Source organism: Nelumbo lutea, chromosome 1 (assembly GCF_056320005.1).
Source record: "Nelumbo lutea isolate HS-2025 chromosome 1, American lotus-T2T, whole genome shotgun sequence".
Taxonomy (NCBI): Eukaryota; Viridiplantae; Streptophyta; class Magnoliopsida; order Proteales; family Nelumbonaceae; genus Nelumbo; species Nelumbo lutea.
In genome coordinates, this window is record NC_142684.1 from 55,292,183 (window position 1) to 55,317,675 (window position 25,493).

At 39.7% G+C, this 25,493-nt stretch overlaps 1 protein-coding gene across 1 annotated transcript in view; it reads left to right on the plus strand.

Annotated features, from left to right (window-relative positions):
• The first annotated feature begins 3,146 nt into the window (after positions 1-3,146).
• Positions 3,147-25,493, plus strand: part of LOC148874646 (Integrase-type DNA-binding superfamily protein) — a 55,781-nt gene continuing 33,434 nt past the window's right edge. Inside the window, exons 1-4 of the mRNA XM_088966719.1 lie at positions 3,147-3,619; positions 4,825-4,884; positions 5,065-5,195; positions 23,879-23,963. Of these exons, the coding sequence (XP_088822845.1) occupies positions 4,842-4,884; positions 5,065-5,195; positions 23,879-23,963 (259 nt within the window). The 5' untranslated portion in view covers positions 3,147-3,619; positions 4,825-4,841. The remainder of the gene's footprint in view (positions 3,620-4,824; positions 4,885-5,064; positions 5,196-23,878; positions 23,964-25,493) is intronic.

Sequence of the window (25,493 nt, forward strand, 5' to 3'; positions counted from 1 at the left end):
TTTATTAATAATAATTTAATAAAATATTTTAATTCTTATTTGATTAAGGGTTAAGGGTTTTGGATTGGGGTTGGCAGTACGTTATCCGCACACATAAATGGCAGGCCGCCCATCCAATCACCTCCTCGTCTTCGTCGGTGCCTCTATTTCCCTCATCCTTCCTCTCTCCCCCTCTCTCACCCACCAACTAGCCTATTAATAATTACCTTCGGATGCCAAATCTACCCTCAAACTACTCCTGTTTGCCCAAACAATCCTTTTAACTTTTATAAGTTTTTATATTCTTCCATTTCCCTGTTTTGTCCATGTCAGTCCTGAAATGCCTAAAATTTCCCTGAGCTCCTTAGAGAAAGCTTTCAAACAGCCGCTTGTGGTTTTGTAAGGCAGCCCCCACCTGAACAGCCTATAAAGTCATGTTTGGCAAAAACTCAAAAAAGCTCAAAATGATGTCTGAAAGTTGAACACATGATTTTCCCTTGAAACTTTTTTTTTACAGTTTATGAAAGCAGCTCAACCAATGCTTCAGCTTCTTTCCAAAATGGGTCTTAAAGGGGTAGAAGTTAAAAAACCTGAAGTAAAAGTCTCATTTTCATTCCAGTAAAAACTTTTGATTCATACCCAAATTAAAGAACTCAAGATCATGTTTTATCAATTCAATAATTTTCCTTGTCAGGACCTGTTTGGTTGCACTTAATAAGTGCCTTAATTACTAACATAAATAGTTGGATAATTATGATAATGATAACTTCCAATTATCTGAAACATGTTTACTTAACAGAACCCTTTACTTGCCTTTATTAAGCAATATCAGAAAAAGAAAGCAACAACTCAAAAACCAGTAATGACTCCAAAGAAGATTGGTACAATTTATTTCGGGTTTTAGCTATAAACTATATTAGATTTTGCCGTTGGGTCAGGGATGTATTGTATTACTGTTACTGTTTACAAATAAAAACAATGATTATAATTGTAAGTTTGAACAACGAAATATGAAACTACATGATACTGTAAAAATTGGATAGACTTAATTTGTGGTCATTGCAGCCTTTAAAAATGATCTGGAAACTTATCCAATTGTATTAAAAATTAGGATTAAAGAAGAAGTTTTTAATGGTTTTACCTATACTAGTGTCATCTCTATGAGGCAAAAAATTAGGATGTTTATATTAACAAATTTATCATTTGAAAGAGAAATAATGTTTTGAGTAATACATAAATCATATAATTAAATATATCGTTCAAAGGAACTTAAAGAGTATAAATGAGAGAAATTAAACCAAGACAGGTTGGTCATATGCATAGAAGACCACCTAGAAATACCCGTAAGAAAAAGCAGTCTGTTACAGGTCGAATGAAGTGAAAGGGTCATAGGAAGATCAAAAGAGACATGCTTGAAGTAATAAGAAACTATTTTTTTATTTTTTAATTTAAGTAGTAAGAAATGATTTAAGCATTCATAATTTAATAATAGATATGACACTAAACAGAACATAATGGTGAAGCAAGTAAGATTATAGCTAAATGATGATGATGAAATCATAAAATCATAATTTAAGCATTCATAATTTAAGTAGTAATAAATGATTTAAGCATTCATAATTTAATAATAGCTAAATGATGATGATGAAATCATAAAATTTACTATATATAGCCTTGTATAAGATTATAAAGAAAAAAAGATAATGAAAATGGTTAAATATTAAGCTGGAGAGTTTTTTTTTGGGGGGGGTTATTTATGAATTTCATGCTTTTGCAATTAAGGCAATTTTTTTTTAATTAAAGCATGAAAAATGTAAGATTGCAGAATAAATTAACATCTAAACAATGTTTTCAAAACCTGACTGGACCAAATGGTCAAGATCAGAAAACCGGGATTTGACTGGTTTCATTTTACCCTAGAATTGTCATTTGGCCAAAAACTGTTGATTTGGTCAACAAACTGCCAGGTGGTCGAACCATTTGAACCATCTAATGATTTTTGGTTGTTTTTTATTTTTTGTTAGAACGGGCCGCCGTTCGTTCGATTCGAACGATCAGACCGTTTGACCCGAGAACTGGACCCCTGAATGATTCATTTTTTTAAACCTTGCATTTAAATGAGTACATTTGTATCTTTTGTTCAAAATAGAGTAAACCATAACCATTGACCATACCACATCAATAAAAAGAAATCAATGTGATTTTATGACTTCAACCATAAGCACAAAAATTAATTGTAAACTGATTGAAATTGCATGTTATATCTAAAGAAAAGAAATAGTTCATTAACAAATAAAATCGATCAAATCATTGCCAACTAAACCTTATATCAACTATGAGGGATCAATTACGTGAACCCTGTTTTTGCCATTCTATTCCGTCTAATGGATGCATTTAAATCATTTCTTACTATTTCCACCCAACTCTTCTCTTCTAATCCCCAATTATGGAACCTAAACTGCCAATTGATGGTGGCTCAGTTGGTAAGTTCTCTGACTCGTCGGAGTAGAGACTTAGGATCAAATCCCATTACCACCAGAGGTTAGGGTTAGGATTAGGGGGGGTTAAGGGAAAGGGGATGGGCTATCCCTTATTGTGTAGCCCCATAAAGCAAAAAGAAAAAAAAAAGAAGAGATAGCCCTCCACCTAAAAAAAGCCCTACAAAGAGAAATTTTAGATTGGAGAAATATATTAACTTCTCACATTATTATACATATAAATTTAGCTACTCATATATGACTGTTATGCACTTTCCAACCATGAAAATAATTTTACACCTAACTGGTGTTAACCATAAGTTATAGCAAACTACATAGATTATAAATTTCATAATAAATTTAGTTGAGGTTGGTATATGTAGACATATATCCTAAGCTGCCAACTTGGAATTTCTCCCATCATCATCATCATTCATCATATTCTTCTTGGACATGAAAATTACATTCAATTTACATTGACCCAATGGTGTCTCTGATATTACAAGTCTAGAAAGGCAGGGAAAGTGATGCACAACCGGTGGGGATGAAGCTTTTCCATCCACTCCTACATATTTAAATGTGACACGTGTGTTGAAGACACAGCAACTTGCAATGCTTGTTTGGTCAATGCTGAGTTTAGAAGCAAAAAAGGTAACCTTAGATTACATGTAGTCCAGAATCTCGGACCCCAGATTTCCTTTGCCCCATCTTTCAGGCCTAAGAGAGAGGGAAGATGGAAAATTCCATTTCATCTGTTTGCTAAAATAAGGCAGCAATAGAAACACCTATAAGTGGGGCAGCCATGGAATCCCAAAAGATTCTTGGGGTGTTTTTGGCATTTCATTCATGCTAAAATACACAACACATACGTTCGTCCCTCACACCCCTTTCTTCAACCCTTTCTCTTCTCTTCTCTTAATATACCATCCCATTACCACCCCCACCACCTCCACCACCTTCTTCGCACAGGACACAAAGCAAAGAAAGACAAAAGGTGGTAGATGCATAAACAACCACCCCTCCTTCACCGCTTCCTCCTCTCTCAGAACCCTCGCCACCTTCCCTTCTGACCCCTTTCTTCGCCAGCAGATTTCCCCAAATACCCTTGATTTCCTCCAGTTTTTACGCTCCCGCTTCTGCTTTCTCTGCCTTCCAGCTTCCAGGTATGAACGAACTGTCTCCCTGCTTGTAATGAAGATTGTTTTTGTTTGCTGCAGCTTGTTGACATGTAACTTCATGTGGGTTTTTGTGGGTCTGCTTGGGTTTCTGTAATGGGTGGTTGGCCATGTGTGTTTGGGTTGGTGGGTAAGGAAGAAGAAAGCTTTTTGTTTCATGTGGGTCGGTGGTTTCGGTTGATTTCGCTGGTCAAGCTTGTGAAAGTTTTGACGGTCTTGTTTTGTGAAATTGGGTTTGTTTTTACTTTGTTGATGATCCATCGGTGGTGGTTGATTGGTGGGTTGACTTACATTAGAAGGGAGAGAGATTGGGAATCTCTTGAAAAGATGAGTCCAGGTGAATGCGCAGTTCTTCTTCCTTCGTCTTGGCTGGTTCTTTGTTAGAGAGTGGTTGTTTCAAGGCTGCATCCCTTTGACTAGTATGTTCTGTTATTCTTGTACTGGTCTCGGCGTCGGCCTTTGAGGTCTTGTCACCTTTGTCTTTTGGCAAATTTAACTTGTTCAAGACTCATCAATGAAATGTATAATCTCTGTTATTAGATCTAGTCGCACATCAATTCCAGCAAAACTTTGGAGGGATTTTGTGGTTGATTTGTTTGTTTAGTTAGAGAACTGAAATACTTAGATGTCGGCCTGGATGAAAACTTTGTTTGATGCTAAGATTATCTTTTTGTTTTCAACCTGGCTAATTATATATTTGTTTATCATTCTAACTCTTCAAGATGATATTGTAACTGGCAGGAATTCAAGTTAGGTGTTTATTGTGTCCTGAACCTTGTGCTTTTCCAAATCATATTGGTTGTTTTAGTTGCATATGAAATATCTGAATCTACACATTGTATCATTCAATTCTTTACTAAGCGGCTGACCATTATGATTTTAAGTTGGTTGACTACTTTATAGGACATAAACATTTTGATCTTTTGCGTTCTGTTGTACCACCCTATAAAGAGCATATGAAACCTAGGTACCTTTTTGCAGGTGACATATTGTGCTGGGCACTTCCATTTTTAATCTAAATTTCATATGTAACAACTTGTCCAGCTGCGTCCTTTCCAAATCTGGGTGACATAGTAAAGAACTAGTCAGCTTTTACATGTGCTTGCTTTGTAACTGTTTCAGTTTTGTATGCTACATGCATGGATTGTTTGGCGGTTGAGATCATCAACTGAACCAGTTTATATTGTTAATAGGAAAACCAGAACCAGCCATGGTTAGTCTACGGAGACGCAAACTCTTGGGACTTTGCTCTGGTATACTCATCTCTAAATGCTAATGTCAGATAATAAAAAAAATCATTTTTGAATCTGATTCCTAAGTGCAGTGTGGGGACCTATTACAAGTGTTAAATTCATGTCTTATCTCTATGTTACCATTTGATTGTTCAAACCTGTTACGTGCTCTAGTTTTGATGATCTAGAAAGCCATTGCAGGAAGAAGTTCTTTTTTGGTTCAGCTTCCTAAATTCAGTGACAATGGAAATGCCTCTGAGAATCCAATTCAAAACACCAAACCAGGCAGTGTGGTTCCTATGCCTTCAGATGGTACTAGCCAGGCAAAAGAGGTAGGCATGCATCTCACTTATAGTTTCCTTTCTTCGTATTGAGATGGCTTAATTCACCCTATTCTTTTGCCAAGGAATCCGTCTTTCCATATTGGAAATGCATTAAATGTGGAATTATATAACCAATAAAAAAAGAGTGGCATTTTATATAGGCATTTACCTAGTCCAGGTGTATCTTAGTCATTCTAAATAGCAGTTTAGTTTAGTGAGTCTAAAAGATTCTAGGGCTCTTGACAAGTTTAATACACAGATTGTCTCTGTGTTTTCTGCTTTTGGGCAACAAAAAGATAGTGGAAAGAGATTGTCTATGTGTATTCTTGATATATACTTGTGCTAATGTTTAATTCCAAACAGTGTTTTAAAAGTTAGAAGCGCAGATAAAAGCCAAATGGCTTTTAGAGCCTGAAGCACAAGGGGTAAGATGGTGCATGTGACTAAATGACGTGAAATGCCACCTGTGGAGAAAACAAAATAAAAACTTGAAATACAAGGATATGCAAATCTATATTCTGAAAGAAATGAAATATTTCAAGAAGTCTTATACATTTTTAACACCAAGGTCATTTATTACCTTGTACATTGATGTTCTACGTGTTCTAAACTGTTCAAACTCTATACAACCTATAATATAGTAAGGTACATAGTCAACATTAAATTCAAGGTTATTTAATCAAAATATTGCAACAAGTTATGCACCTGGATTCAGGCTTGACACATCCCACAAAATGAGCCTAGCAAGTATGCCTATGTGCGCTAGATGCCTCTTAATACACCAGTTTGATAAATGCTAACCGTTTATTTGAAACCTAATCTGTTTAATCAGTTTTATCCTAATTATACATTAGCTACCTTTTGTTATTTTGATCAGCAAAATGATCAAAAGGTGTTTTATTAATGTATTGGAAACCCATTCTATCTTATGTCATAATAGCAGGGGACAAAAACATCCCACAGTATAATCAAGTGCAGCAAGGAAACAGTAATATAACTGACAAAACCCAGTCTGTAGCTGTCTCAAACCTCTCAAAAAGTGAAGACCGGTAATCAGGCATTTAAATTTTTTATTTGTCAAAACTAAGTCATCAGAACATTGTTCGATAATAGTTATGTCTTTTAGAAGAGACTAGAGAGGTATTTATGGGTTACTTTACCTAGTTCTGTGCCCTAAGTCTAGATTCTTAATCTCACTTGCTTCCATCTTGGTGTTTCCCTGTCATCTATTCTATGTTAAACTGTCAGGGACTTGTGGCATTATGATGTTGAAAAAATTTTTAGCCGTCTTTATTAAATATGGCATGATGATGTTAAAGAGTTTATTTAGTGCAGACCTATAGTAGCCATCTTTATTAAATAAATAATAAATCATTTTATCAAGTCTTTGAGTCCCTTAGCAAATTGAATTCTTGGATATTCTCTAGTTTGTATGTTCTTGCTTCCAGGAACAAAATAAGATAAAGAAAACAGATATTGCAGAAGACTGAAGACCAATGATGACTAAATTAGTTTGTAAACCTACATTAAACCTATAGTAGCCATCTTCATCGGCGGCGCACTTATTCTTCCAATACTAGTACCTTAATTCTAATCATTTAGTTTATTTATTTCCTTTGGTTGGTTAAGGCTTACATTGTCAAAGAATCAACTATAATCGATTGTTCCATTAAGTGGAGTTATGCCTCATGGTTGTGTTTGCAATATACTCTGCATACTAGTTTTTTTATTTTTTGATAATAAATGTAAAAATTTCATTTAAAGAACAAGTATTACAATCTAATCAGGTGTTAAGGCAACACCTGCAAGCAACACTAAAACACCAATGCAAGTCAAAACATATCATCCAGATTACAAATTTGCAACCCTGAAACTTCCCCAAGCTTTTGTGTCCAAGGTCCTCTTAATTGACTTGTTTGGATTCTGGCAGTACCACCATCCATTCTGAGACAGATTTGCTAATGGCTGCCACCAGACTATCCAAATTCCAAGCTTTATCTTCAGACATGCTTCTGTTTCTTTCCTTCCAGATGTTCCAGCAGATTGCAAAAGGTATGCATCTCCAAATCAACCTTGCTTTCTTATTGCCTCTGAGCTTTGTCCATGATGAGAAAATCTCTGAAGGAAACCTTGGCTGAAAGTTTCTTACCCTGAACAATGTTATGAAGAGATTCCAAATGAAACCAGAAACTTTGCAAGATATGAACAAGTGGTTAACTGTTCCCTCTTGTTCTTTACACAGGAAACACATACTAGCCATGTTAAATCCTCTATTCTTCAAATGATCCACAGTCAAGACACTACCTATAGCAATAAGCCATGCAAAAGCTTCTACCCTAGGAGGAGCTGGGTTGCCCCACTGGTTTGAGCCTAATTGGTTCCTAAGGAGGGCTAAGTAACAAGATTTCACAAATTATATCCCATTTGAGCACTCCTTCCACCACAGTTCATCCCTTGAATGAGCTGAAACTTTCAACCTTTTCAGTTTTTCCAAAAGTGCAATGATGCACTCTTCAATTTCCCTATCAAGTAATGGCCTTCTGAACCTTAGATACCAAACTAATTTTTCCCCTCTCCTCTCATAATAGTTTAGAATGGTCACATCAGCCTCAGCCAACCTATACAACCTTGGATATAAATCACATAGCTTTCCAACCCCACACCAGTCATCTTCCCAAAACCTGATTCTTGCTCTATCCCCTACTGATACCAAACTAATTGTTCCTCTCTCCTCTCATAACAGTTTAGAATGGTCAAATCAGCCTCAGCCAACCTATACAACCTTGGATATAAATCACATAGCTTTCCAATCCCACACCAGTCATCTTCCCAAAACCTGATTCTTGCTCCATCCCTACTGAGAAGCTGGTTAGACTTCTAAACTCCTGATTAAAATTCCTTATCCCTTTCCAAACACTTACCCTGTAGGAAAAATTCACCTCCCTTGAATCCTGCCCAAACCTTACCACCCTATAGGTTTTTTTTTTGATCAGCAACTCAAGAAAATCTAATTCAGATTAAAGAACAAAAAGGTACAACAAGAAGTTGTTAGGTCAAAGACCCTTTACAGCAAAGATCCCCCCATACAGTTAACATTGAGCTCAAACAATCCTCCTCCATAATGAGTTTTCCTCTCTCCCCAACTCAAATCTCCACGGCCACTTTCCAATCAATGCCTTATCGAAAATCCTCACCCTTCTAACCCCTAAATGCCTCATTCCTTTGGCCTACAAACTTTTTCGCACTTGACCAAGTGAAACTTCTTGCCTCCCACTTTCTATGCAACTTGTGATGACACTCTTAGGAAGGATAAGTAATATGTTGGCGAACTTGAAAAATCACTTCTAATAAGTGTTATCCTCCCCCAAAGGAAAGATATTTTGCTTTCCAACCATCCAGTCTTCTTTAAATTCTTACTACAATTGGCTTCCAAATTGCACTTGAAGTTGAACTGCCCACAACCCCAAATAAGAGAAAGGGAGCTCCCCAATCCTGCATTCAAAAGCCCTAATGCTCTCCAATAACGCCTCCCTCCTTACCTTCCCCACTCCTATCAAAACACCCTTGGAGGGATTAACTTTCAGCCCTGTTAACATTTCAAAATTTGCTAAGATTTTTCTCAGATTCAGAACTTGTTCCACTGAAGCATCCAGAAAAATTAGGGTATCATCTGCATATTGCAGATGTGAAATACAAGGTCCACTTGACCCCACTTTAAACTTTCAATCAGACCCAGCTGCACACATTCTTCCAATAACAGATTTAGTACCTTCATAAGTAACACAAAGAGCAAGGGAGAGATTTGGATCCCCTTGCCTTAGGCCTCTAGAAGTCTGAAAAAACTCCATTTATGAGGATTGAAAATGATATCGAAGACACACAGTCAAACATCCAGCTTCTCTACTTATCCCCAAAACCCCTTAACCTTTCTATCTCTTCCAAAAATCCATACTCTGCATTCTCATAAGCTTTATCTATATCGATCTTAAAACCCAATCCTGCTCTTCCATTCCTTAATCTTGAATCGATACATACACTAGGCCACTATTACCCTATCCAAGATCTTCATACCTTTCATAAAAGCCATTTGGGTCTCACCCATGGTTTGCAATATCGACGATATTTGGCAAAATATCTCTGATATATCCCCATTTACTATAAGACTTTTCAATATTTCATTAAAACTATTTTTTTTTGATCAATAACACTTTCATTAATTCATCAATAGAAGATTTACAAAAGGAAGACAAACACGCTTATCTTCCAAGAGCAACAAAGAACCTCAAGAAAAGGAAAAAAACACACACTAAAGTTACAGCTTGGCCCAAAAATGTGAATCCCTTTCTGCCCCTTGTTTAGCTAAACCGTCAGCTAGGGAATTAGCCGATCTTTTAATCCAACGTATCTTAACTTCCATCTCCTGCACCAGCCACTTGAATTTCCTCCTCTCATTATTGTACTTCCATAAGCCATTGTGATCTTTAAGCAGCCACCTTATCACCACCTCTGAATCCCCTTCAATTAAAAGTTTCTTGATGTTCAACTACTTAGCTTTTTGGACTCCTTCCATAACTGCAAAGATCTCAGCTCTAAGGGAGTCACCCACTCTAATTGGGCCTGAGAACATGGCAGAAATGACCCCATTTCCATCCCTAAAAACACCCCCAATCCCCGATTGTCCCGGATTTCCCCTGCTGCACCCATCAAAGTTTAGTTTCACGAATCCACTAGGTGGAGGGGTCCAAGCCACACTCATTACTCACTTAGTTTGTGTGCAACTTGCAATTTCACCCCACTTCCTCAACATGTCATCCACAGTGTAATCTGTGAAAAGCTCCAAAGATTTCAGCCACTATACCGCCCTAATATGAATGATAGCCCTCAGATCTGCTACTCCTCTCTGTACTTCTGAGAATATCCTGGAGTTTCTTTCTTCCCAAAGTGTCCAACATACTGCAGCCCTTAGTCCTCTCCACATTGTCCTTCCCCTTTTTATCCGCCACCTGAAAAAAGAAGGGGAAAAAAGGCCTTGCAAGTCTGATGGGGGGTTCCAGCAACAACCAAATAGGGACAAAGCCCATTCCCAAATTGACATCGCAAAATGGCAAGACACCAGTAGGTGAAAACCAGTCTCCCCATCTGCTTTACAGAGAACACACCACTGAGGTGACAAACAAGTATTGGGTCTCTTCTTTTGGAGTAAATCACCAGTGTTGATTCTTCCCAGATAGGCTTCCCAACAAAAACTACCAACCCTAGGAGGTATTGCTCTGCACCAAATCTCATCAACAGGAAAAGGAGGGAAGGTAGGACTGGTGGACTGACTTAAGACTTTGAAGAAAGTAGCACAAGTAAAAATGCCATTGGGATAAGGTGTCCAAATTCTAGAGTCCGCCCTAGTGGGGTCTAAGACAACATTATCAAGAATTGCAACAAGGCTCAAAATAGTGTCAAAGTTTGAGTCCCTCAAATCCCTTCTTAGACCCAAGTTCCACCCAATCCCAGAAATGGAAGAGGACGGGGTGGTAAAACACGAGGTTGGCTCATTTTTCAAATCAGAAGGAGCAAACAAAGAAGGAAACTGATCCTTTAGAGGGGCACTCCCCACCCAGGTTTGTTCCCAAAATTTTATGGAGTTATCGGAATTCAAATCATACCTGATATTAGGGGAGAAAACTGGAAGTAGGTCATGAATGGCTTTCCAAGGAGAATTGCTTGTGGTCCTAGCTCTGATTCCAACGTCCCATCCATTATGTTCCAACCCATGAATACTTGCCACTATTCTAGCCCAAAGCTTCTCCTTCTCCACTGGGAATCTCCACAACCACTTTCCCAACAGAGTCATATTCCTTCTCCTAATATTCCCAAGCCCCAAGCCACCACATGTGTTACTCCTACAAACTATCTCCCAGCTTACTTTATGATCCCTCTTTTCCTCTCCCGGTTCCCACAGGAAATCTCTCATTAACTTCTCCAATCTATTAGCAACCTTCACTGGGATTTTAAACACCGACAGGAAAAAGATAGGTAAATTAGCAAGCGTGGCCTTAATAAGAGTAATTCTCCCACCAAGAGAGAGGTAGTTCTTTTACATGACACCAGTCTTTTTTCGAACCTTTCCACCACCGGGTTCCAAAAGCTCTCTCTCATGGGATTTATCCCCTAAAGGCAACCCTAAGTGGTTCAAAGGCCAACCCGAGACTTCACACTCCAATACTTCAGCGCTCTCCCTAATCTCTCCCTCCTCCAAATTCACCCCCACAACACAACTTTTCCCAAGGTTAACTTTCAAGTTGGATATTTGCTCAAACATTTGTATCACCGACTTCAAATTCCTAATAAAGCTCACATTTTACTGTCTTCACACTTCAAATTCCTGCAAGTGAGTAAGAGGGGTTTCTGCCCTCCCAACTCTCTAGCCTCTAATGAACCCCCTAGAATCTGCTTTGTGAATCAATTTCCCCAAAACCTCCGCAATTAGAATGGACAAGAAAGGAAAAAGGGGGTCTCCTTGTCTTATACCCCTACTGGCTGGAAAGAAGTCTACCACTGTCCCATTCACTAGCACTGAGTAATAACAATTCCAGACACAACCCATGATCCACTTACACCATCTAGCCCCGAACCCGAATTTAGTCAAAACTTTCCTAAAAAATTCCCAGTCCACCAAGTCATAAGCCTTTTCCAAGTCCAACTTACAAACCACTCCCTTCTTTTTATCCCTCTTAAAGTTCTCCACACTCTCATTAGCAATTAAAATCTGATCAGTGATTTGTCTTCCATTCACAAAAGCTCCTTGGTAGTGTGCAACAATATCTGGCAAAACCTTCTTCAGCCTTAAACACAACACTTTTGCAATGATCTTATACAAGCTATTAACCAAGCTAATTGGCCCAAAATCCTTCGGGTGGGAAGCATCTTTCTTTTTTGGAATTAAGGCTATAAATGTGGAATTCACACCCGGATTGACAATTCCTCTCCTATAAAACTCCTCAAATACCTGCAAAAGATCATCTTTCAAAATGTCCGAACAGTCCTGATAAAAACCCATAGTGAACCCATCCGGCCCCGAGGCTTTTGTTCTATCCATAGAAAATACAGCCTCCTTGATCTCTTCTAAACTAAAGCTTCTCTCCAACCTTCTCCTGTTCTCCACCCCTACATCTGGCCAGTCCAAACCTTTTACCCACACCCTTCTACACACAGGCCTTCTTAGGATAGATTTGAAGTACTCCACACAAGCCCCGACAATCTCCTCTTGATGCACTAGCTCAACTCCATCTACCATCAATTTGGAGATCAGGTTCTTCCTTCTCCTGCCTTCTGCTAGAGAGTGGAAAAACCTAGTGTTTCTGTCCTCCTCTTGTACCCATTTACACCGAGATTTTTGCCTCCAGCTAATTTCCTCCTTGTGCAGGCAGTCCTCTAACTGTCTTCTTAAATCTCTCCTGAGCTCAATGTCTTCCTCTCCAAGTTCTCCCCTTTCTTCTTTAGAGTCAAGGCTTTCAATCTTATCCAACAGATCTCCCTTTCTTTTTTCTTTCCTCCCAAACTCCACCATATTCCACTCCTTGATTTTTGCTTTCAAAAATTGAAGTTTCTTATGGAATTTCATCCCCTCCCATTCCACCAATGGGTTACACTCAAACCACCACTCCCTCACTTTGTTGTTAAACCCTGGGTGGAGTAACCACATATTTTCAAATCTAAAGGGGGTAGGACCTCCATGCCTTCTTTCCTCCTTACATAACACTATGGGCCAATGATCGGAGGTCACCCTTGGAAGAGCTCTAGAAGCCTAGGTTCCCCAATGGCCTTCCCAATCCAGAGAGAATAAGAATCTATCCAATTTAGAACAAATGGGTTTAGATTGGAGATTTGACCAAGTAAATGTCTTATGAGCTAGGGGGATCTCTTTAAGCTCAAAGTCATCCACAAAGCTGTTAAACTTCCTCATGCTTTTTGTCACTCTCTGGTTAACTTTATTGGATTCCTCTGAGAATCTAATCACATTGAAGTTCCCACCCATGCACCAGGACCCATCCCTCAACCCTCTAACATCCGCCAGTTCCTCCCACAACTCCTTTCTCTTTCTGTAGTCATTCGATCCGTAAACATTTGTGAGAACCCACGTAAAATCACCCTCAAGCTGCTTAAACTTCACGGAAATCGAGAACTTTCCGATCAACTTCTCCAGGCCTTCAACCACATCCCTCTTCCACATTGTTACAATCCCCTCGGATGCACCCCAAGAGGGAGCAGCCACCCAACTGACCCCTCTGGCTTTCCAAATACTCCGTGCCGAATTGTTATTAAACTCCATTCTCTTAGACTCTTGCAACAGCACAATGTCTGGGTCAAATCGTTTTATTACCTCTTTTATTGTCGCTCTCTTCCTTGCACTCCCAATTCCCCTCACATTCCAACTGAGGATCTTCATTCCACTTCTTATTTAAACCCCTTGCCACCTTCCACTACTTTGCCCCTTTCCTCCTATCTCCTTTTACCCTGAGATTGCTGTCTCCTACATCTCTCTTCAATCTCTCTAATTCACTCAATCTCCTCTTCTTTGTTCTGATCTCCTTCTTCCTCTTCTGTAAACTTTCTTTCAACACATTCAAATCTTCCAACTTACAACCCAACTTCTCTATAAATTCAGCTAGCAAGTCTTCTCTCACCGAGTCCTCCACCCCTACCCTTCCTACAAAAACCCCTCCATCTCTGCCCATCTGCCCGTTCTTCCTCTCCCCTGGTCCCACCTTTGTTCTTTCCTCTCCATCCAACCTCCCTCTCCTATTACTTCCCTCCTTCCCTGTTTCTTTCCCTCCATCTTTGCCCTCAAACCTTTCCCTCCTCTCCACTAGCCCCTCCCTTCTTCCTTCCTCACCTTCCTTCCTCCAAATCAATTTTCCTTCCACTTCCTTAAACACTTTTTCAATGATTTTCCACATTTTTTCACTCCTAAACCTTCCTTCCCTCACCTTCCCACTTTCCTTCATCCCCTTCTCCCCCTCCTCGGAGAGCCCGCCTTCTAGCACGGCTGCATACTCATGGGCTACAGGACATGGAACAGAAACGGAATCTGGAACCAAAGACATAGGAGACACATTAGTAGCACAAACCGAATGCATTGGGTTACCTGGGATTGGTGGACAAGCTAGAAAAGGATTGCTCCCGGCCTCCCTCTCATGTTCCAGAGGTTGGTAAACATCTGTCTCCCTTGGTTGGTTGGGAAGTAATTCTGTCCTTTGGCCAATCTGGTGATCTTTCCCCTCTACCCCTGGTTCACCCCTAGATGGTGTGTTCCTGCTCAGCTTCTTGTTCTCCCGATTTACCCCTTCTAATAATCCTTGCACACTCTGTAATCTTGGAAATGAGTTGACCTGATTGCAACCTACACCCTGAAATAAGCTAGCAATATTCCACCCATCCACGTCACCACCAGCACAACTACCTTCGTTGTTTACACTACCCTCGCTAGTACCATCAGCAGAAAGGTCTTCCGCTTCTTCATCTCCTTCACTGCATTGCGCCCATCCTTCATCCTTCACTTCCCTCTCTTCAGTTCTGTCCCTATCGAATCTTGGATTTGGCCTTTCTGAGGAGCGTCGCCGTTGGCTAAGCTTCTCCAAACATCGTCGGGAAACCCACCGCAGCACTGGTTTCTTCTCCAGCTTACGCTGCTGCACACAAGCCCCCCCCTTTCTCACGACTTGGGACGATGATAGACCATTAGCACCGTCTGTCAGCGCCCCAAGAGAAGCCCCTTTGCCCCGACCCATGTGACGACTTAAGTTATCACGTGGGTCCTTCAACCGGATCCCCCTTTCGGTGTTACGCCCACCCGACCCGCCTGTGTGACCTTTTAATTTGTCATGTGGGCCCTTCCAAATCTGTCCCGGCTCAACCTTCACCCCGCCTGACCCACCCGCCATCTTCAACGGCTCAGACCAACCCTTTCGACTCCCCAACCCACCCTGCTCTTTCGCCACGTCAGCAAATGAAGAGATTCCCGCCATTAACTTGCTTAATTCAAACCTATTTGAAAAATTTTCCGTAATGGGATTTCTTGTCATTTGGTTTTCCCCAACTGGCTCAGTAACCCCAAAAAAACCTTGCGTCTGCTCCACCTTTTTGACTCCCAACAAACGCCCTCCACGTGTCCACCACCTCGCCAGCTCATCATCTTCTACCTTAGGAACACCTCTCCACCACGACCATTCAACTTCAGAGGCCACCCACACCTTGTACCAGGCATCATCCGAGCATATTTCAATGACCCTCGGCAAGTTCTCGTGCCTTACACCAGCAACCTGTAACTCCACGGCACCCAGAAATCGTTTATCAGCTTTCATCAAGATACCTCCCAGACAATGCACAATGTGCTCAAGAACAGAGTTCTGCCAAAGGTGAAATAGAAGGCCTACAAGCTTCAGCCGGACACAACCATCTTGGACTTTGACTTCATTGCAAAATGGACTCCAGTTCTGAACCTGTATCAGAACTCCATCCACCACTACTGCTTTAAAACTTAGCTCCTGGTCGCCTACATCAAGCACAGCTTTCGTCTCTGCAAAAGGGAACAACAAAGCTTCACTCCCAGATCCTAACTCCCCTGCCACTGTACACTGAACCCTTCTCCAGTCTGTCACTCCTCTATCGGCCACTAAAACCCTTCTTTTCTTCCACTCATCCTTCCCTGCTCCTACCAATAATCTTCGAGGACTAGACGCGCAAGCAACCACCACTTCAGTTGGAGTGCCTTGCACTTCTACGCTCCCAGAGGAACTAAACGAAACTGCCCCTTCCTGAGCTTTTTTACCCTGGTCTTTGGAAATTTGACCACTTCTCTTCACCCCCTCTGCTCTCTTTACTTCCAAGGCTACAAGAAAAGACTGTAGCACCTTCACAAAATCCATCCACCCTTTCCGTAGCCTCCCTTCTGGCACACACAGTAGTTGCTTTCCTCTTGTTCCAAAAAACTCCACCACAGAGATAAACCAACCCTTTCTGTTTCTTTTCAGTTCTGTTACAAATTTCTTACCTGGTACAGCCAAAGAATTTGTCCATCCAATCACCTTACCAGAGTTGATAGCCCCATCTATGAAACCTTTTAACCAGACTAAGACCTCCTTTGACACCAACACAGTTGCCCTGTTATTCTCTCTGATTTTCAAAACATCCTCACCTGATCCTTTCCTCTTCGAACTTGAAGGTCTTGGCTTCGATCGACACCTCAGACCTCCACCTTCCTACTACTCTGAACCTGCCTCGTCCATTCCACCTTCCTCAGCCCTCGACCCTCTGAGACTGCTACTGTTCCAACTGAGAATCCTTAACTTCCTCCTCTTCCCCTTTTCTTGCTTCTTCCCCCAAATCACTCAATCTCGTCCATCCTCTCCTCTCTCACTAACCCTCTCTTTGCTTCACCCTCTCACCCTTCATTAAAACTATCATAATTTTTTTTTTAAATATTTTCCTAAAAGAACCAACAAGGAACTAGTGATTGGATAATTGGCTTACTACTTTGATATGATTCACTTACTAAGTCACTATAATTCAAAAGGAAACTAAAAATGGATTAATGGGTATAACTACAAAAGAGTATTCTCAATCTAATCAAAATATATAGTAACAATAAAGACAATTGACATATATAAAGAAAAGAAGACAACTAAAGACCAAAAGGGAGACAAAGAGAAACTTACCTATTACAATTGCTTAATTTTTTCCTATTTGATTTATATAGTTCTTTGTTATGGTTTTTTGAGCCTTAAATATGCAATTATATTTCTTCTAATGATGCCTTGAAGGTTTATTAACTAATTTAATGTTTCTAGAAAGCTTTCTTTATCTTTTAGATTTTCCTAATATCTTAGCGAAATTAGCGAAATATCTCTACATGGTGAAATGTTTTTTTTTTTGATCAACAACACAAAAAGATTCATTAGATTATCAGAATGTGTACAACAAGAAGTTGCGGGTAGACATAAAGTCCACCTAAACCCCACTAATTACAAATTACATTTCAGACCCAAGCTTAACCCAATAAAGAAATTCATTAGTTACAAACAAGCTCCAAAAGGACCCAAGGGGTATCCCACTAGCTACAACATAGCCCAGAACATAGATTGCCTTTTGGACTCCTTGCTTAGCTAGACCATCAGCTATGGCATTAGCTGACCTCCTAATCCATCTTATGTGAATTTCCATATCTTTAGAAGCCTGCTTAAAGCGCCTGAACTCATTTCTTAATCTCCAGATTGCTCCTTCCACATTTTTCAGCCAGTTTACAATCACTTTTGAGTCCCCTTCAATAATCAATCTGTTAATCCCCAACTCTTTAGCTTTCTCAACACCAAACATCGCTGCCTTCAATTCTGAATTCACCACACCACCATGCTGGGTAGGGCCTGAGAACATGGCAATGATATTTCCATACTTCTCCCTTATTACCCCACCAGTGCCTGATGGGCCAGGGTTTCCCAAACAGCTCCCATCAAAGTTTAGTTTCTTCCACCCAACATCCAGAGGGGACCAAAATTCAGTTACCATAGGTCTTCTAGAAGCCATATTTGCAATTGTTCCCCATGATCTGAAGAAATCTTCTGTCTTAAAATCTGCAAATATTTTCAAAGTTTTCACCCAATGTGCCTTCCTTGTAGTTATCACTTCAATCACAGCATCTCTACCTCTTTTCTTATCATCAAATATCCTCAGATTTCTTTCCTCCCAGATTGTCCAGGCCCCTGCTTCTCTAGTACATTTTCCCATATTTTTCCTCTCCTTTTAGAACACCTGAAAATATTGGAGCTAAAAAGATCTTCCAGTCTCCTTTTAGAACATGGTGAAATGTTCATTGATATTGATATTACGAACCAGGGTCTCACCCATGACCCACCACTTCATGAACCACCTTTTTAAGTCTCTTTGATAACAATTATTCTAAGAACTTGTACGGGCTACTGATTAAGCTTCTCAGCCTCAAATCTTTCAGCTCTACAGCTCCATCCTTCTTCCGGATTAAGGATATAAATGTAGCATTACCCATCTTTTCCAGTACCTTTTCCCCATGGAATTCTTTAAAAATCATCACAAATTCCTCTTCAAGCAAGTTCCAACAAGCCTTAATAAAAGAAAATTGAAACCATCTGGCCCCAGTACCTTGTCGCCATTTATGTCTTTTAAAGCTTCCTTAATTTCACATACTTCAAGCTCAAATTCTTCAATCCAATTCATTGAGAACTCATTTAATTTTCTAGGGACCACCGCTCCAAAGGATACTTAACTCCATATTCTTGAAGAGTACAAACTTTTATAGAACTCAACCACCTTCTCCTGGATTTCACCCGAAGATTCCACTTCCTCATCTCCCACCTGTATTCTTGAGATCAAATTCCTCCTTATAGCACTAGCATAGGCATGAAAGAGAGCAATATTTTTGTCACCTGCTTTCAGCCATGTCATTCTCGACTTCTGCCTCCAGCTATTCTCTTCCCTATGGATTAACCTTTCCAATTCAGCTGTTAGTCTCTCTCTCTAACTTCTCCTCTTTAGAAAAAAAATCTTTCCTCACCCAATTTTTCCCGCTGTCATTTTTTTAAGCACCTCGCACCTCCCTCTTTCTAGTCCCCACATTCCCGAACACTTCTTTATTCCACCCCTTTATTTCCTCCTTCAATAATTGCAGCTTGCTAACCAACTTGAAACCTGTTGAACCTTCTACTTGTAAACTGCCCCACTTCTTTCCCACCCAATCTAGGAAATTTGGATGCTCAAGCCGCATGTTTCCAAATTTAAATGGTTTTGCTCTAGCCACCAGGCCCACCACGGCACCACCACAAACTTTCATAGGATGATTGGTTTATGGTCAGTTAGGAAGAAAGGTAATGCTTATTGAACCATCTCCCCAACATTCGCCTCCCAAGCCTTCTTAATATAGGTGGACACTGCCCACTTGACCAAGTAAATCTATTGCCATTTAGTGGAGGATCAATTAGGCCATTTCTCCTAATGAAATCGCCAAATCTTCTCATCCCCAAGCTCTCTCTTCTCTCTCTCCCCGCTTCATTTCTCCCATCTACCTCACTACATTGAAATCACCTCCTAGGCACCAAGGACCCCCCAATCCTGCCTCAGCCTCTCCAATTCCTCCCAAATTTCCACCCTCGCCCCTTCTTCATTTGGCCCATACATGTTTGTGAGCCCCCACCCCCTAGACACCAAGGACGCCCCCAATCCTGCCTCAGCCTCTCCAATTCCTCCCAAATTTCCACCCTCGCCCCTTCTTCATTTGGCCCATACATGTTTGTGAGCCCCCAGATCCACTCCGTTTCCACTATTTGGAAGCAAATCAAAATTGAAAAAACTCCCCTCTTCTCTCCAATCTTTTTGAGAACCCTTGGATCCCAGATGACCACCAAACCACCCGAACGACCCTCTACATTCACCTCCATCCACTCCCCATTATTAGTGGCCTAGATTTCATTCTTCAATCTTAGGATAAATGTTTCCAGCTTTGTCTCTTGCAACATCACTACATCTGGGTTATGTTTTCTCAATAAATGCTTCACCAAAACTCTTCTTCCTTCTCTCAAATCCCTAACATTCCATGATATCAGTTTCATTTTCAGCTTCAACCTCCTACCCCACCCTATTTTTATTTTCAAATAACTCCTTTCATTCTTCGTTGACAATTCCTTCTTCTCTCCTTTCTCCTTCCTCCCACCCGCAATAGCTTTTATTTTTTAATTATATTTTCCCTTCTATTCCTTTCAAAGTGTTCAATTGCCTTTCTAACCGCCCTCTCTCCACCCAAGAAGAATAACCTAAGTGACTTTCCAACCACCACTTGTCTATCCATTAACTGTTCAATATCCACCCTCCCCTTGTCAATTTTTTCCTTTCTTGAAACTCCCTCTCCTTCAAGCCCCTTTGATCCCTCTTCTCCCTCCCTTATCCTCCCCCAACTCCTCCTGGTCTTTCACTTCTCCCCTTTCAACCGCAACCCCTGTAGCTCCTTGAACTGAAGTTCTTCTCTTTCTATTATACACAGTACTGTTGCTCAGTCTTGTCACCCTCCCTAGATTTTTTCCTCTTCGGCCTGCTTCTTCGACCTCCCACTCCTCCAACCCCAATTCCCCTAATCTCCCCTTATCAGAAACTTCCAGCTTAGGTGGAAAAGGTACAGAAGGTAGAGGAACATAACTCACCTCATTATTCAATTGGGCAATAATCTTGAGAGTTATTGAACCAGGCAATTATCTTCCTGAGCTATCCTCCATCGCTTCAGTGTCCACCTGATTCTCATTAACTAAATCCCTAGCTAAATGTTCCACTTCACTAGACACTATCGTTCCAGATTTAGTGTAGGTGTTAAGTGGTTGAACTTCGGCCAATGGACTTTTCTGGTATGATGGACTTTTACCTTGAATTAGGTCATTACTGCAATCCAGTTGTGGTGCCAAAACCTCTTATACCTCTCTAATTTCAATCTGCCGCAAATCTTCTCCTCGAGGTAAACCACACACAGATTCCTTTGTCTTCCTTTTGTTAACACAATCTTCCTACCATTACCATATTTTTACGACCCAAAGCCAAATCACCTTTCAGCTTCCCCTCCCTTATTCAACTCTCCCTAACACTATGGAACCTCAATCCCTTTGAGATATGCCTCCATTTTCCAAAGATACCCCTCACTACTTGTGACCTCTTAATCCAGTTCCTCCCTTTTAATTCGTTGTTCAATTTTTTGAAGAAGTGGTTCCCACCTTGATTTTACTCTTAAGCATTACTTGCCAATGCCCGTTCTCTATCTCCTTCCCCCACCCAATCACCAGACTTTGGGCTTTAATTGGCTTACACACATCACCCATGTGTCTGCCATCGAGTGATCCTCTCACCCCAACCTCCATGTTTTCATCTTTGCCCTTTGAATTTGTCACCTCACCATCTTCTTCCAAGTGTCTCTTCGACTCCCTATCCTTCTCCATCTTCTCCTCTAGCCCGAAACCAGAAACCTCTCCAGCTCGGTCTTTTCCAGTCACCTTCTTTCCCAACCAAACTTTGAGTAATGGGTAGAAATGTTTAATGTTTAAGAGAGATAGGTGGAAGTGGTGATGTTGTTGGAAAGTCTTTTTATCTCAAGGAAAGTTGTTAGAGCCTAACTTTTTGATATTCGGATACTTTTGTTTTTCTTTTTGATCTCAAAGAAAGCTATTAGAGTCAAAACTCTGTGTTATCAGTTTTGTTCTTTTATCTATGTCTATATATGTATGATCTCCATATCCACTGCATAGAGAGATTATTGTTTAGAGTATTAGCAAAATAAATTGTTAAACCTGTAGATTTACTGATTTTTGCATCATTATTATATCTTAATTTTCCCCCATTTCTCATCTCTTTCTTCCCTATTTGACATAGGTTGGAAAAACTCACGTTCAGAGAATCTACAAAGAAAAGAACTTAAGCTAAAACAAGAAGAAGAAAGTTCTTCACTGAATAATTAAGAGAAAATTCTAATTCAACTACTTGACTGACAATGGGCTACTCCTTATATAGACTATGATTGCACCCTTTTGCCTCCTACAAGAAAGTTTTCTAATCTAACTTGCTACTCATTAGGAACCAACTAAAATTCTAACCTTCAAAATGATGTATTAATCATAATGGACGATATTTTTAGAAATGTATAAAAATCTTCTCATTTGGTTTAATGATTAGAAGTTATAATTCATTCTGAATATGCTGCCACGTGTGCTTGAGTAGGATAAAGGATCTATGCTTGTAGCATTGGCTTGTTGTGTCGCAACTGTGCTGATTTATGGTGGCTTTAACCTGGAAGACGAAACAGTATATTGTTGTTGCTCTGCCTGATGCAGACATAGAAGTGAGGAAAGAATTCTATCCATGGAAAATTAAATCAGTTTTCATTTCTGTACCAGTTTCAGAATTTTTGGGTCATAGGATATTGCTATTGGTTGAGTTTTTAAAATATATTTGATATGTGTCTTAAGGATATGGTTTTAATTTTTCTAAAAATTTGCTATTACTTTGAAATTTCTATTTATGGTAACTTTCTGTTTTACTATTTATAGCAATTCCCATAATTACTATTTATAGAAAATTCATGATTTACGTTTTTGTAATTTCTGATATCTTTACATTAAGTTAGTTTCAGTAGGATTATTATAAGTGTTTTTATAGTTGTGTAGTGTTAGGAGTTGGTGTTCTTAAATGAGATTCACTATGGGTTACTGATTTGTCTTAGTTCTAAAGCAATTGGAAATTGATTAGGTCAGTTTCATAGTTCAAATTGGAGTGTGTAAAGGGACATCTAAGTTCGTATATCGAGTCTATAGATAGAATCACTGTAATAACAATTGAAGAAAACTGATATGATGAAATATAGTTTGGTTCAATGGATTTTGGTTGTTGCCAAGAATTTTCTCTTCTTTCTTCTGAGTTCTGTCTCTCACCTATTTGTTCTTCTAAGTGATCTATTTCTTTTCTGTTTACCCTAACAGTAAGAGCTCTCTCTCTCTCTCTCTCTCTCTCTCTCTCTCTCTCTCTTTCAATTTCTTGCTCATTTTTTGGTGGACAGCACGCTATCTACTTGCTTCTCCATCCATATTCTTCATCTCTAATTGTCCAAAGCCCTTCTTTAACCCCACAAAGCCCACCATCACATCTGAAATTTGTAGGACAAAACTCTGCCCTACGTCTTAGTTTCTTATGTTTTTCATTTACTTTGTGGAACTTGTTATCTGTGATGGATATGCTTGTCATGCTATAAATAGGTTTGTTTCCCTTGTCACCACCTAAACAATTATAGCATATGAGAGCTTTGTTCCTTTTTTTGTTAATTATAAATAGCATTTAGTTGTAAACAACACAATTAATACACCATGAAAACTGTTCATTCAATAAATTTAGAGACATAGTTTCTTTCTAAAGCTGGGCTATTCTACAAGTTCCAACTCCCAAATGTCAGACAAACAATTAGTGCAAATCAACAAGACAAGTCTAGTGGGTTTTACTGGACAAATCCGTATCTCACTACCTACATAGTGGAGCAGGATAAAATAAAAGATGAAGGAAAAATAATAATAAAGACAAAAAGCTTTGGTATGGGGACATTGGATGATGCACAAAATTCTATCTGGGGATTGCAGAATAATGGCTTGCCACATGCCTATTTTTAACACCTGGATGTTTATACTGTATTTATTATAATGTTCATACTCACACAAATTCCCTTAAGAACAAAGAATTTCAAATACTTATTTTCTTCCCCAAGATTGGATGGTTAATATTCAATTAGCCACACTGATATTCCTGTTTTGGTATAGACAACCTGGTAAGTGGACCAGTTTAATGTTAGATCTGATAGTTTGAGTGTATAACATATGGTAGGGAAGGGACCAATTATATTCATCTTTTCTTCTCCGTAACCAGGAAAGATTTGGCCTTATTTTGTTTCAACTTTTCAAGGATTGGAAGGACTTGTACAAGACTGTAATGTTGGAACTAAATTGTGTCTGACTGTATTGTTAAAAAGTGGAGGAGAACCATTATTTATTCCCCATAACTGACTAGCCTTTAGGCACTTTGTTTAAACCCAAAATATATCAATGTATGTTTAGTTTATTTTATGGTTGAAGTTGCATTCATTGTGGATGATGATTTTCCAGGTAAATATATCAAAAAGTTCTCCTGGATCATCAAATATATCTGGTGCTAGCTCAATAAAGGAGGACCAGTATCAACAACCATCAGGTTTGTCCTTTTAGAGGAATATGTTTGGAATCTTATAAGTATTTCATGAGATGTATTTAAACTACCTCTTAATACATGGTGAAGAGAAAAATTACACAAACCATGTGTGCATGTTTGTGGTGGTCTTTAACATTTATGGCCTCTCCCCCTTCCTCAAAATAGAAAATGAGCATCTGCAAATTAACTTAACTCAATGTAACATCATTTCATTATTTTGGGTTGGCTATAACAAATCCCATTTTATCATTACACTCTATGAAAGTTTGTATTTTTTATCAAATGACCTGTCTTTTCTCGTCAATTCTACAAACATCCTTTTCTGTCTTTTCTTTGCTGTATTAGAGATTTGAACTTGCACCAAATTCACTCTGCATTGATGAATGACAACTAGTAATTTGTTAAGCATAAGAAGAGAAAACTGATGAACAGTACAAGCAACCACTCTCCTAGTCATTCCACTCATTGATCATGATATTCACAACTTGCTATAACTATTCCATCTATGCATTTTCTTATTGCTAACTGAAAATTTTTCATTAGTGAGAAGATGTACAGTTGTAGTTACATTTTGTACATTAAATAGGGGCCTTTGCTTGGTGTAATGGTAAACTCTTGGGCTGGCAAGCATGCGAAAGGGGGCTTGAGTCTAAGTTAGCAGCCACTTTGTGCAAAAAAGGAGCCAATGGTTAGGTCCATATTTCATTCTACCCCTCCCAAGGACTTCCCATTATTGCTCCCCCGAAGCTCCAACTGGAGCTTTGACTTACAAGATACCTTACCCTAAAGCCTATCCATCTCAGATCAGAACCTGCTTAGTAAGTTTTTGTCAGGCTAGAGAATCAGCAATAGAGTTTGCATCCTAGGGAATCCGGACAGTCACTGCTTCCAATAAATTGGCCAAGTGCCTTCCTCACTGATCAAATATCTTAGCTGCCATGGACGTTCTCTGTCTCCATTCAGCCAACCAGTAACTGGGGCTTCGGAGTTTTAAATCCTTGAATGAAGCCTGTTCCTCTAAATGGCTTTGGAGGTTTGGTGTTGAGAAAGATTAGCCCTGGCAGAAGGTAATTGGAGAAAAGTATGGTAGTAGAACCCCCTTAGATTGGGACACTACACCCTCATCTCAGTCTTTTGTCTTTAGCCTTTGGAGGGCATCATGTTGGCTAGTGAGGACTTCAATCATTAGATTTGTGTTTTCCCTGGAAATGGGGCAAGCACCTACTTTTGGAAGGATAAATGACGTGGGCAGGAGGTTCTTTGCACTGGATTCCCAAGTCCGTTCTTGATTTCCACCAATAGGGTGCTACTGTTTGAGATTGTTTTGATTTTGAGAGGCAGGCATCTCTCGGTGTCCTCAGTTCAGGTGCAACCTGAACAATTGGGAAATGGAGGCCTGTTTGCAGTTGCTGAGACTCCTAAGTGGGGTTCATGTCCAGCCTTCTATGCCTGACCACAGAACATGAATTGGTATAAGATCTGGTTTCTTCTTAATTGGATCCTGCTACAGCTAGTTGGAGGATGGGTTGGCAA